Source organism: Cetorhinus maximus, chromosome 9 (genome assembly GCF_964194155.1).
Source record: "Cetorhinus maximus chromosome 9, sCetMax3.hap1.1, whole genome shotgun sequence".
NCBI classification, from domain to species: Eukaryota; Metazoa; Chordata; class Chondrichthyes; order Lamniformes; family Cetorhinidae; genus Cetorhinus; species Cetorhinus maximus.
The window spans coordinates 101,379,909-101,394,008 of NC_135887.1; the positions used below are offsets into that span (position 1 = coordinate 101,379,909).

General features: G+C 41.1%; 1 protein-coding gene across 7 annotated transcripts in view; it reads left to right on the forward strand.

The window, feature by feature from the left end:
• dennd2b (DENN domain containing 2B) overlaps positions 1-14,100 on the forward strand; it is a 546,808-nt gene that overhangs the window by 411,156 nt on the left and 121,552 nt on the right. For all 7 annotated transcript variants that reach the window (XM_078549206.1, XM_078549209.1, XM_078549205.1 and 4 more), the window contains exons 7-11: positions 1,486-1,582; positions 7,204-7,248; positions 7,487-7,671; positions 10,792-10,901; positions 14,012-14,081. In XM_078549206.1, the coding sequence (XP_078405332.1) occupies positions 1,486-1,582; positions 7,204-7,248; positions 7,487-7,671; positions 10,792-10,901; positions 14,012-14,081 (507 nt within the window). The remainder of the gene's footprint in view (positions 1-1,485; positions 1,583-7,203; positions 7,249-7,486; positions 7,672-10,791; positions 10,902-14,011; positions 14,082-14,100) is intronic.

Sequence of the window (14,100 nt, forward strand, 5' to 3'; positions counted from 1 at the left end):
GATCCCACATGGCAGACTAGTCAGGAAAGTGAGATCTCATGGGATATAGGGGAAGGTGGCAAGTTGGATCCAAAATTGGCTCAGTAACAGGAAACAAAGGATAATGGTCGATGGATGTTTTTGTGAAAGGAAAACGGTTTCCAATAGTGTTCCACAGGGCTCAGTGTTGGGGCCCTTGCTGTTTGTTGTATATATTAATGATTTAGACTTAAATGTGGGAGGCATGATTGGAAAATTTGCAGATGACACAAAAATTGGCCATGTAGCTGATAGTGAAGAGGATAGCTGTCGACTCCAGAATAATATCAGTGGTTTGGTTGAGTGGGCAGAGAAGTGGCAATGGAATTCAATCCAGAAAAGTGTGAGGTAGTGCATTTGGGGAAGGTAAACAAAGCAAGGGAATACTCAATAAACGGGAGGATATTGAGAGGGGCTGAGGAAGTAAGAGACCTTGGAGTGCATGTCCAGAGGTCCCTGAATGTAGCAGGACAGGTGGATAAGATGGTAAAGAAAGCATATGGGATGCTTTCCTTTATTGGGCGAGGTATTGAATACAAAAGCAGGGATGTAAAGATGGAACTATATAAACTTTGGTTAGGCCACAGCTGGAATTTTGTGTACAGTTCTGGTCGCCACATTTGGAAAGACATAATTGCTCTGGAATGAGTGCAGAGGAGATTTACAAAAATGTTGCCAGTGCTTGAAAATTGCAGCTATGAGGAGAGATCAGAAAGGCTAGGGTTATTTTCCTTAGAAAAGAGGAGGCTGAGGGGTGATCTAATTGAAGTGTACAAAATTATGGGGGGTCTAGATAGGGTGGACAGGAAAGGCTTATTCCCCCTAGCTGAGGGGTCAATTACCAGGGGGTATAGATTGGTAGAAGGATTAGAGGGGACATGAGGAAAAACTTTTTCACCCAGAGGATGGTGGGCATCTGGAATTCACTGCCTAAGTTGGTGGTTGAGGTTGAAATGGCAACTCATTTAAAAGGTACCTGGATCTGCATCTGAAGTGCTGTAACCTGCAAGGCTATGGACCAGGTACTGGAAAGTGGGATTAAAATGAGTGGCTAGTTTCTTTTTTCTCTTTTTGACTGCATAGCCACGATGGGCTGAATGGCCTCTTTCTGCACTGTAACTTTTCTGTGGTTCTATGTGAGTTATTCATCACAGAATTCCCAGCCTCTGACCTACTGTCGTATTTACATGCCTAGTCCAATTCACTTTCTGGTTTCACATTAGTGAAGCAGATGGGTTTTTGGGACAATCAGGTAGCAATCAGACAATCAGGTAGCAATCAGACAATCATTGTTACAATGACTGGGATGAGCTTTTTATTCCTGATTTATTTAATTAATTGAATTTAAATTCCACCAAATGCCATGTGTGAATGAGAGGTAATTCTTAATAATGAAATGGCTGACCCTGAACAGAAGTTAACTTGAATGTAACAATTAAATGTTTTTGTATCTTCTTTAACTTGTAGCTTGTCCAGAAAATTAATGGCATCTATAGTGCAAAGAGAGGGAAGAAAAGGCTGAAGAAGCTGTCACTGTCAAATTTTGAGAATGCATCTCTACGAGGTAAGGGGATGGACAGTTTGATGGACAGCTTGTGGGTGTTAATCCAGACCAAAAAACTTTATTCAAAACACTTACCTTGGCTCCTCCAATAAAAATAGAAAGACATGAATGCACAATAGTAAAACAAATAGTCGCTTGGAGTACATAACTTGAGTATTGCAGAAAAACGACACATGGGGCAGGATTTTTGGCTGGCGGGTCTGGGAGCGGCCAGGGAACGGTGTGCCACCTGCGATCGGCCCCCGACAGGGATTTCACGCTGGCTGGCCAATTATCAGCCAGCCAGCGTGAAAATCATGCTGAAAGGCTCAGCGCTGCCAGGGTGGGGGCGGGAGGAGGGCGAGCACTGAAGTCTGCACAGGCGGCAGAGGGAGCGCGCACAGAAAGCTCCCTGAAGGCAAAGAGCTGCCTCAGGGAACTGAAGAATTTTAAAATCAAAAATAAAGATTTTGAAAATCTGAAAACAATGTCCCCACATAGGACTCACTCACATGAACATAAACATAACAAACATTATGTCAAAACATTTTTTGTTAGTTAATGTCAGAAACCTTACGCTCGATTGGGTTGGACGCGTGCCCGCCCAGGGAACATAAAATTCTGCCCATGTTGTCGAAGCTTTTCATCTTGCACTCATGAGGAAGACCCTGTGTAAAGAACATGTACACACTTTGTGCCTTTTTCAACTAAACAAAGTAGGTGACAGCCATTCTCTGGTTCATTCCCCAGAGCAATGCCTTGACCAATCAGAGACAACCTGCCTGGTTTGAATTTGAACATAGCTTGGAAGTTAACTGTTAGCCATCAGTTAACTGGTTCATTCTCCATGGCAATGCCTCTACCAATCAAAGTCAACTTGCTAACCAATCAGCACTCCCTTCTCATGCAGTATAAATTGTTGTTCCTTTTACATTTTGTATTCTTGCGAATTGTCCTGATGAGTGCAAGACAAAAAGCTTCGACAACATGTGTATTTTTTCAGCAATAGTAAAACAGTTAAATCATCCACTTTTGGCACCAGGACCATAAGCAACGTTTTCAATGATGATAAAAGCAAATACTGTGGACGCTGGAAATCTGAAATTAAAACAGAAAATGCTGGAAAAAGTCAGCAGGTCTGGCAGCATCATTTTAAAAATTCATTCATGAGATGTGGGCTTTGCTGGCTGGGCCAGCATTTATTGCCTATCCTTAGTTGCCCTTGAGAAGGTGAAGGTGAACTGCCTTCTTGAACCGCTGCAGTCCATGTAGTGTAGGTACACCTACAGTGCTGTTAGGAAGGGAGTCCCAGGATTTTGACCCAGCGACAGTGAAGGAATAGCGATATATTTCCAAATCAGGATGGTAAGTGACTTAAAGGGGAACTTCCAGATGGTGGTGTTCCCATCTATCTGCTGCCCTTCTAGATGGTTGTGGTCATTGATTTTTCAGGTGCTGTCGAAGGAGCTTTGGTGAATTCCTGCAGTGCATCTTGTAGATGGTACACACTGCTGCTATTGTGCGTCGGTGGTGGAGGGAGTGAATGTTTGTGGATGTGGTGCCAATCAAGCAGGCTGCTTTGTCCTGGACGGTGTCAGGCTTCTTGAGTGTTTTGGGAGCTGCACTCGTACAGGCAAGCGGGACTATTCCTCCACACTCCTGACCTGTGCCTTGTAGATGGTGGACAGGCTTTGGGGAGTCAGGAGCTGAGTTACTCGTCATGCGATTCCTAGCCTCTGATGTGCTCTTGTAGCCACAGTATTTATATGGCTAGTCTAGTTCAGTTTCTGGTCAATGGTAACCCCCAGGATGTTGATAGTGGGGGATTCAGTGATGGTAATGCCATTGAACGTCAAGGGGTGATGGTTGGATTCTCTCTTGTTGGAGAGAGAAACAGAGTTAACGTTTCGAGTCCATATCGCTCTGAAGGAGAGTCATATGGACTCGAAGTTTTCCCTCCCTCTCAGACCGCCATTTTTATAAAAGATTGTGGTCAACTTTTCACACATTGACAATGAATGATTCCTAACGATAAATTCTCAATTCATTTGCGGCACATTTCCCTTTCCATCCTCCCTTACTTCCCAGATCCTGGCTTTCTAATTTCGAGGTATTAAATGCAAGTATCGAATGACAACCCATTTGTAATGAGCTCTAAACCAAACAGGTAGGCATGCACCCTGGTACAACAGAACTCCTCACAGGAAAACGTTTTGAGGTTGATTTTCATCTACAGTTCTAATTCCGCTCCAAATCATTAAGAACGAGCAAAAGTCCCTCCACAAAAGTCAATTGCAAATAGCATTTTGCTAGTGTACACTTATATACATAAATATTCACAGTGTAAAATCAGATGTGTCTAGGGAAAACATTGGGGTAGCAAACGAAAATTGGTCTAGAGAGGACACTTGTGGTTAGGAGAGGAAAATTGCATATACATGAAAATTAAAGGGATGAAGACTATTAAAGGGAAACTTCACAATTGAAAGGTAAAAGTTCTCCAATTGATTTTGCAACCAGGTGCCAGTTACTCAGCATCCCAAACCTGTAAGCATTGTTAAACAATAGTATTGTTTAAAAAAGTGGATGGAAAACCAGATTCATTTTTGTTTTTGCTTTTCTCTATGTTGAAAGCTCTCAAAAAGGGTTATAACCTATTTAAATACTCTAGCTATTTTCCCAGGGGTAGGAGTGGAACAGTTGAATCGATTTTCCTGAAACCACAAAGATACCAGCTGACTTATGTTGTATCTTTATTGCCTTCTGTAACTAAATGTACTTAGAATGCCATAAACATGATAGAGTTGACTTGGGCAAAGAATTGTTTAGCAATTTAGTGTAAGCAATCAAAATAGTTACTGGGGTCTTTAACCTTGTCCATATCGACCCAGCTGGAAGTAACAGAAATACCTAAGTTTAAGTTCATTTTCCTCTTTATTATTTCACTGACCTACTTAAAATTGCTGCACTTAAAGAGGAAAATGTAGTTTTCCAATTACAATGTGACACTATTTATTTAAGTTAATTTTCCTCACTTTTGAAGCCCTGCTAAACACATGATTCTGCAGCTAAAAGGACAGCCAGGCTTCACATCTAAATCAGTGCCAATACTGTTGCATAACTGCCTGTCGGGAAGTATGTGAGTATAGCCTGAGTCTTGATTTTCAAGTGTTATCCCCTCACTTGATACTTTCCACATCTCCTCCTGGACCCCTGCCCCTCAGTATGGATGGGATGAGAAAGAATGACAATGCCACCCTCTCATCAATCGTCAGACAAACTCTTAAAAAAAAATCAAGAGATTTGGTCTAAAAATCATGAATGTATCTGTATTTTCTTTTAAACATAAACCAATACAGATTGGCTGTCAGTTTATAAACCTCATTAGTGGTTTATTAAATCTGTAACACGTCAGAGCTCTTTACAAAACCTATATTATTGCATCTGAAAATGCTTTATAAAAAATCCTACCTGCTATTGCCACAGACAATATTGGCTGAAACAGTTGCCTGCTTAACCAAACCTCGCCCACATGTCCCAGCTTAATGCATCAATGCAGTAAATTGCATTTACCTGCAGTGGAGTTTCATCACCTCCAAATTTGAGTTAATCAAAATATGATAGTTACAGTTAATACAAATATATGAACAATAATTGACAGATAACTGACGTCCAGCCTGTCCCACACAATTAGGATTCCTTAGCCTGGATTTTCAAAGAGATTCCACAGACCTTTAAAAATGCTGGGCAAAATCTGGATTTCGTAGTCCTGCCCCCATTTCCGACAGATCCCATTTTCGCTGGTAGGGGAAAGGGGCTGGGGGGGGAACATGACTCACACGAGGGAATCCCAAACTCAGCAGAGCTATTTTAACTCAGCGCTGAGTTCAAACAGACCCCATTTTCGCTGTAGCAAGGGCCTTAACCAGCAGTGTGGGATTCACAGTTTTTTAGAGTAGATGTAAACGTTCATGAAGGGCGGACAAGGTCTGTGGAACTGTCAAGCTGTCAAGTTATTTAAATCCCCAGCCCTCTAAAATTAAAACAAAAGCTTGTCCTTGTTGATGAGTGTTGAAAAAACTCTGGTCCAGCAGTTCAAATTGCAGATAAAATCGCCGTGTGTTGACATCTACCCAAGGGTTATTATTATGTCATTATTAATGCTTGGCTGCTGATCTGCATCTCGGAGTAGCGGGCCCAACTTCATCCCACGCCTGCACCATTCCCCACCTCCCCCCCGAGCGAAAAATCAGGGGAAAAAAATCACTTTTTCCTGAGGCTGGTGCGGTGAGCCGGGAAATTTCTGACTGGCACTACCTGCCATGGGAACTAAAATGGGAACCCTTGTGTTTATATGCTCATCATGCATTAAATGTAAAGATTTCAATTACCAATTTCAATAATCAGTTATAATCATTATTTTCATTTACATTATCCTGGCATAAATTAATAAAACAAATGGACATGGAGTAATTACGTGGAGTAATAGTGAACATTTGTGCTGCTCTTTTTAACCAATAGACAGTAATTCGCAATTCTACAGTACTCCTTGTGTAGGGTCACATCTCGAAGCTTTACATCGAAGACTGCAAAATAGCGGATGGTATTCAGGGAGGGCAAAGTTTAAATATAAAAGTTAGATTGAGAAATGAAAGGCACAGTAGAAGTAAGGTGCTTTGAAGAGTTTTTTTGAGGGTGGGGAGAACTGAATAGAGAGGGAAAGACTATAGCGCTAAATGAGGGGCCATGAATAGTCAAGTTACAAAAAAGGTAAGGAGCTTGGTACTCGAGGGGTGGAAGGAAGCTGCAGGAATTTGAAAATTAGACCAAAAACATCAAATCAACTTCCCTGGGGTTTCCATTGTGACCATGTCGAAAGAGAATGTGAGAGGCAAGGTGAAAGGTGGCACCAGCATTCCGGACCCTGGCACACCATCTCCAGCTTTTCTCTTGTGGAACACCTACCTGGCTTTTTATTTGTATAAAAACCAGCGGCAGCTTCGGGACCTTGCAGAGCCGCGCTCTCCAGAAAGTGAGTCGGCCCTCCTGTTCTGACCCGGCTAAAGTCAACAGCAGAAAAAGTGCGAAATTTCACAACTTTGTCGCGAGATGGCAGATTGGGCAGGATTTGGCTGAGAAATTGCTTCTCTCCTGATCAATTCAAGAGAGTTTGCATGTCTGTGATTTTAAAAATTCCCACGTGGAAAACAGAAGGTGCAGACTTAGAGATCCCTCTTATGCCATGTAGTTTTTTAGCCCTGTCAGTGTGAAGACAAGCATTGCCCTATAGTACAATGGTGTTTGTGTCACTTCAAGCCATGTTTCCATTCACTCCCAGTCATGACATCAGCTGACATTGTTTTCACAACGAATATTTTAAAATGCAAAAGTTAAAGTCCTTTCGAATTATTTGAATTGTCAATTATGAGGCCGAGTAAGAAAGAGTAAACTAACCTACTGCCTTACACACCACTGAACACAGAAAATTATTCTGTGAATCTTTTTTTTCTCCAAAGAAGCTAAACTGTTAACAGCTGCTGGAGGAGCAAGGGGTGTTTAGTCTATATTCTTGGAACTTTCCTTAACAAATTTTTGTTTTGGCTTTCTGATACCTTCACTCGACCTCTTTATCTCTTTCACAGATGAAAACAGTGAGAGTGAGAGCGACTCAGATGACAGATTTAAAGGTAAGAGGCCACGCTACTTTGAATAGAAGTGCATACCACTTCCTTTATACCTGTGCAACACTGTATTTAGTGTGTTTTGGTCCTCCATGCGATAATGGATAGATTTTGTTTTTCTCTCCCAAGCTCAATAAACTGCAGATTAATACCCATGATAACTTACTTTTCTTTGTTTCAACATTTTCTTTGTTGACTGTGAAAAACACCATCAACCATATTTGGATTTTGTTTTGTTTTCCAGCTCACACACAACGCCTGGTCCATATTCAGTCAGTCCTAAAGAAAGCTCCCAGTTACCGCACATTAGAACGAGAGCTCATTGAATGGCAGGAGCGGGAACTCTTTGAATATTTTGTGGTGATATCACTGAAGAAAAAACCTTCAAAGAACACTTATATCCCTGATGTATCCTATCAATTTCCAAAGGTGAATGCTATAATTTAAAACAGACTAGTGTTCAATATAAATGTTAGACTTGTGTCAGTCAGTATGGAAATATCACCATCTTAATGACAGAAAATGATAACCCAAACAATTGCCCCAAATCCTATAGTGTTACGCCTAGGAGGTAAAGAGTTTTTTTTGCAAGTAATCTGACCTATATGAATTTAGTGTACCTTCAGATCACAGTTTTTTTTCACACCTGCAGGAATTTCTGTATTTAATAGGAACCCTGGCTGTTAAGTTATGAGAGATCAGGAAAGTTATAAACTCCTATAATTTGTGGGGTCTTGCACTGTTTATTTATGCTTTTTCCTGCACATATTCAAAACTTCAGTTATTAACTGGTGTTCCTGCTTCACGTCTCCGTCCTATATGAACCACAACTTCAGCTCTGCTCTGTGAACATGGCAAAAAAGTAGAGTGACATAGGAAATTAAAAGATAAAATAATATGGGGAACAAAGCAGCATGCTAACACAGAAAGCAAATCCAAATCAAGGAAGAGCAGCTTGAAAAAACTGGTATGAGTTAAAGGTGTAAAGAGTGAGAAAAAAATTAGCTGCGTGTTTTCTTTAGTTGTCTGTATCTATTAGTTCAATACTGCACCTTTGGCTCCAACTTTTCAGCAGGCCAGTTTCTGAGCTTGAAATTTGCCAAAAATGTAATGTTTCTCGCATTGCGACTGAAAGTACGTGTAAGTTTATGGAAAATGTGACTGGTTACTGGAAACACAAATACCTGGATTCACCATGATAAAAAAAAGTGCACGCACTAACTATATGTAATCTGCTCCTGCTCGATAGGAGTCCTGTAAAAAAAACAGAATTGTACAGCAGAGTTAGGTAGCTTGATTAAGCAGATGTTTGGCCAAAGGTAACAGTGAATTGGTTCTCCACAAAAATGCTGTGCCATTACACTTTTCAGTAGCAGATGTAGAATGAGAAAGATCACTGAGTACACAGAATCTGTGCCATAAGCTCACTCTAGGCAAATTGAACTGAGGCCCAATACATTTTCTTCACTGATTCCTCCTCTAATTCCTACTGAAGCCTTTTAAAATACATTTTGAATAAAATGTCCTGTATCTTTAGAGGATTTAAATAAATGGTACACTTAACTGTTCAAAATATGGCAGCTAACTTGCCAAAACAACCCATTGAAATACTATCTAATAACTCACCACAATATGCCAGGAAAATCCAAAATAGCCCAACATATGCCAACAAACCAGCCAAAAATAGGATATCATAAGATGATAAGATCATAAGACATAGGAGCAGGAATAGGTCATTTGGACTGTCAAGCCTGCTTCTCCATTTCATAAGATCATGGTTGATCTGATTGTGGCCTCACATCCACTTTCTTGCCTGTCTCCCGTAACCTTTTATTCCCTTATAGATCAAAAATCTGTCTAACTCAGCCTTGAATATATTCAATGACCCAGCCTCCACTGCTCTCTGGGCTAGAGAATTCCATAATTAATGACCCTCTGGGGGAAGAAATTCTTCTGCATTTCTGTCTAAAATAGGAGACCCTTTATTTTGAAACTGTGCCCCCTAGTTCTATATTCCCCCACAAGGGGAAACATGCTGTCAGCATCTACTTCGTCAAGCCCCTTTAGAATCTTATGTTTCAATAAGATCGCCTCTCATTCTTCTAAACTTCAATCAGTATAGGTCCAACCTTTCCTCATAGGACAACCCCTTCATCCCAGGAATCAGCCCAGTGAACATTCTCTGAACTGCTTTTGTTGCAAGTATATCTCTCCTTAAGGGGCCAAAGCTGTACACCATACTCCAGGTGCAGTCTCACCAATGTCCTGTACAGTGGTAGCAAGGCTTCCCTACTTTTATGTTCCATCCCCCTTAATTGCAATATATAGACAAATAAAAATTTCCTGAACAATACGATGTCAGGCACACTTCAAGCACCGTTTAAACATGGCAGCTCTCAACATGGACGTCAGATGTCTAATGACAATTCTCCACTAGCAAAATGGATGGCCATGAACTTACTTTTTCCTCAAATGTTCTGCATCAGGAATTGGGAGGATTGCCCAACTACAGCAATGGCATGACTTGTATATGTTTAAATATATAATATACATCATCCTCTCCTGTGCTGGCCCTTTGGAGGAGCTAGCCAATTTGTCCCACATCCCTGCTCTTTCCCATTGCCCTGCATATGTTTAATTTTCAAGTATATATCTAATTTCCTTTTGAAAGTTACTATTAAATCTGCTTCCGCCATCCTTTCAGCCAGTACATTCCAGGTCATCATAACTTGCTGCAAAAAAAGCAAATACTGCTCATCTCCCTTCTAGCTGTTTTTCCAATTACCTTAAATTTGTGTCCTCTGGTAACTGACCCACCTAACAGTGAAAATAATTTATCCTTCTTTACTCTATCCAAACCCTTCATGAATTTATGTCCCATGCTTCTTGGATTAAATGGAGTGATGAAATTTTCAATACAAATAGCACTGAATCATGCCCACTTATAACAAAAAACAAATTTCATAATTCCAAGATACCTACAGAAGCTTCAGTAGCTGAGTACTTTCTAATATTCTATTACTAATTTAAATAAGAATTATTACACTGCATACCAAGAAAGAAATCATACTTTTTAAACTAATTTTTGATAACAACTTTGAAATAATTGTTCTAATTAAAACATAATTTTAATTGTTGTTACATAAGCTTTGTAAATAATTAGTTTAAGATATTTTCATGGCCAAAGTACTAATTATAACAAAAAAACACAGTCCTTCTGAAGTTATTTCACCCCAGGTTGTATTATACTGTGCTCTAATACTGAAATTGTTAAAATCCAACCTTGTTGAATTACAGACTGTTGTATTTTCATATGGTGAAATTGTAGATACTGATGCAGTCTAATAACGATGTATTGAGTGCTGTTAACATTCAGTGTTGTTCCATTGAACAATTAGGCTAAGGGCTGTCTATGGTACATTAAGTACTGCTAAGAAATGGTGTTGTTACATTATGCTGAGCACTGTTACATAATGTACAATTAAAGTTATTATTGGAATTGCTAGCGATGTCCAAGTTACATGACTCCATTTTGCTTCTCCTCCACAGCTAGAAAGGCCAACAAAACAAGTTCGTGAAGCAGAAGAACGATTGAAAGCAATCCCACAGTTCTGCTTTCCAGATGCCAAGGACTGGAGCCCAGTGTCGGATTTTACCAGGTAAAGGAGAAGGTGGGAGTTTTTAATAAATTCAGGAGGCATGGTATCTTTGGTGCTCAATTGTCAGCTTCTGTGAAAGATGCAGCACTGTTTAATCTCTGCAGTTTCTATTAGATTTGAACGATATAAAGAAAGAGGAGCATGGCTATAGCCTTCCACCAAAGACCATGTTACACATTCCAGGGTTAGGAATAGTGAAAACCAGTTACAATATTAGATTTACAGTTTATTACATCAAAATTTATAATCGATGCCTGATTATGGATGTTAATCTGGTTTAGAGGAGCTCTCATGAATTTTTTTTCCCCAGTAAATTGGTTGTTTCTTTATTCCAAAAACAAATGACAGACTGTGTGTGGCAGTTTTCCATCATTTTTTGGTTTCACAAGGCAGAGGCCCAGATTTTTGTCCCTGGGAGCACAGATTTGGGAGATTTCCCGGCTTGGGGAACCTGAACTTTAAAAATGGCTGCCCGCAGGTGGGATTTTCGGTTGGGGGGGGTGCAGGCTGAAAGAGGAGTTGGGGCAAGCGACCCCAGATTGAATCCGCAGGCTGCTGGCTGCAGAGATGGGCTGTGCACAAGGCCTGCCTCTGTGCCCCGGCACTGTGTTTAAATTGATGAAAACTATTAATAAAACAAAAGAAATCCCTCCAGCCCTAAACCCCCCCACACACTGCCTATGCCCCATCCATACCAACCTAGGCCAACTAATGCCCCTCTAGCTATCCATTGCCCCCATACCCCCATGCCAATTTAGTGCCAATTCATGTCAACCCATGTTCCATCAACCACCCTTTGCCCTTACCCCCTCGATGCCAACTCACCTAGTATATTTTGACAGGTCCTTGACAGCTTTGAAACCTCCTGGATAGCTTGGACAAATTTGACACTTTCTGGATAGCTTTGACAGATTTGACAGCTAGACAGCTCCTTAACATTTCCTGGACAGCGCGACATTTCCTGGACAACGCGACATTTCCTGGACAGCTTGACATTTCCTGGATAGCTGGACACCTCTTTTACAGCTTGACAGTTCCAATGAGTTTCTGTATTTAAAGAACATCAACATGTTCACTTTTAACAAACCCAAAGGGCACCTTAACTCCCCCAAATGTGTTCCGGAGCCCTATCCAAAAGAATCCACCAAGTTCAGGCCTCCTCTTAACTGTTCTAAACTGCCACTCTGGATTCCACATTCCTGTTCTTTCAAAATTCCACTTCAGTGGAGGCAGCTGTTGATGTAAATGGCCAGCTGCCTCTGTGAGTTGTGCATGTGCAAACCCCTGCCTGACTCCAGTCCCACCCCCGCAAAGATGGGAAATTCCGGGTTCAGGGATGGGACTTAGAAATTTCGGTCATTTCCAGGATTTTCACCATGATGTAGAGGCTCTCTGTTGTGGTGCAAATCTGGGCCAGAAAGTTTCATTACACTTACAGTATAAGTGAACCTGAACCACAGACCAGGGTTCGATTTTTTTACTCTTTATCGTCCTCTCAGTTGTTTCCGATTTGAGTCCTTTCTCCTTCCTCCCTCCAGGCATCCATCTTTTAGTGGTTGGTGTATTTTGAAGGATGAGATGACTGCTGTAAATGCCACCAGATTACTGGATGGCAGAAAGTATGTTTATGTGAATGTGGAGACTGGTTCTTCCTCCTAAGTAGGTGGAATTTGAGGGTTCAAGTACCATGGGCTGGATTTAATGCAGCCTGTGGCGATGGAAAAGGTGGCATCTGGGCCCACTTAATGGCTGGACAGGCCACATGCCAGTCTCCTAGCAGCAGGAAAACCTCCCACATTTATGTTGGAGGCAGGAACAGGCCTATGGGGGAAATTCACCCGCTCATGGAGGGTTGTCAGTTAGGCACATTATTGAACCACTTGACACCAATTATCCCTGAGACCACTGGAACTTAGTGGTGGCTTTGGGATTACATGCGAGTGGCATGGCTTTACTGTGCCTGCAAAATGCTGCCAGGCAAACTTTGTTGGCCTTCTGGTGGGGAAGCCCCCTTTTCAAAGTGCTGGGTCAAGGGACCTGGGTAGCTTTGCGATCCTCGGCCTTTCCCTGGGCACATTACCGGCAGCAGCCACTGTTCCCACTGTGTGGAGAGCTGGGGTGGGATTTCTGCCCCCAGGGTCCTGAATCCCAGGGAGAACCCAACGCTGGCCAGTTTAAGTCTGATAGGCACATAATCCAGTCAGGCCTTCCCTTCAGAAATCACGTGGGTTTCTCACCAGTTCTCCAACTGGAGGGCTGGACCTAGGTCAATTACATTAAACTCCATCCCAAGTCTTGGTATAACATGAATCGTTTCAACCTACAGTGAAGGAGTTTATTGACTGTGGGCAGTGGGACTGGAATGATTGTTAAGCCTGAAATTCAGATCTGTATCCCATTTTTCTGCAAAAGTTACCGCTCAATGTACAGTCATTGTCTACTCCCACTCAGTCCACTTCCTCTAGAAGCAGTTTACTATAGTTACAATAAACCCTGGTGAACTGTTATTGAAACTTTAAATGTCATAAGGGAAGAGTAAAAAACTAAAGATTTGAAAGTGGTACTATTTTGTAGGGTTTTCTATACTTCAAATTTGGGAAAGATAAGGGTGCTTGGGAACCTCGTGAGTAATGAGTTGAAATAACTTTGTGACAGATTGTACTTGCCTCTAAAATTAAATAAAGAATTAAGTAAAAAAAAAGAAATACGTGCCAGAAGAAGACAGCGTGGCACATATTGCACAGAATGTTCACAGCTGCCAATTCCTAGTTATACCAGGAGAATAACCTAGTGAAACACTTCCAGATATTACATTTCTTAATAAAAATGTCAACTTCCTCAAAAAAAATCAGAGCAATTATTTTGAACAAAACTTCATGTGCCAATATAATTTATTTCATAATCAGTCCATCCTTACACAGTTTCAATTCAGATGCTACACCTGAAATCCCATTATTTAAAGGATTAAATAGAATTGATTATAATGGAAGTTTTGGTGATCGTGAAAAGTGTTTAACCTATCAGCATTTAATCAAGGAGAACTCCCTCAGTGTCTTTTTTAATATATTGGTCTTGCTTTTGAGTAACTTGTAACAATCATCTGTTAACAGTGAAACATTCTCATTCATGCTCACTGGGGAAGATGGTAGTCGGCGATTTGGTTATTGTAGACGATTATTGGTGAGTACACACCTCCATG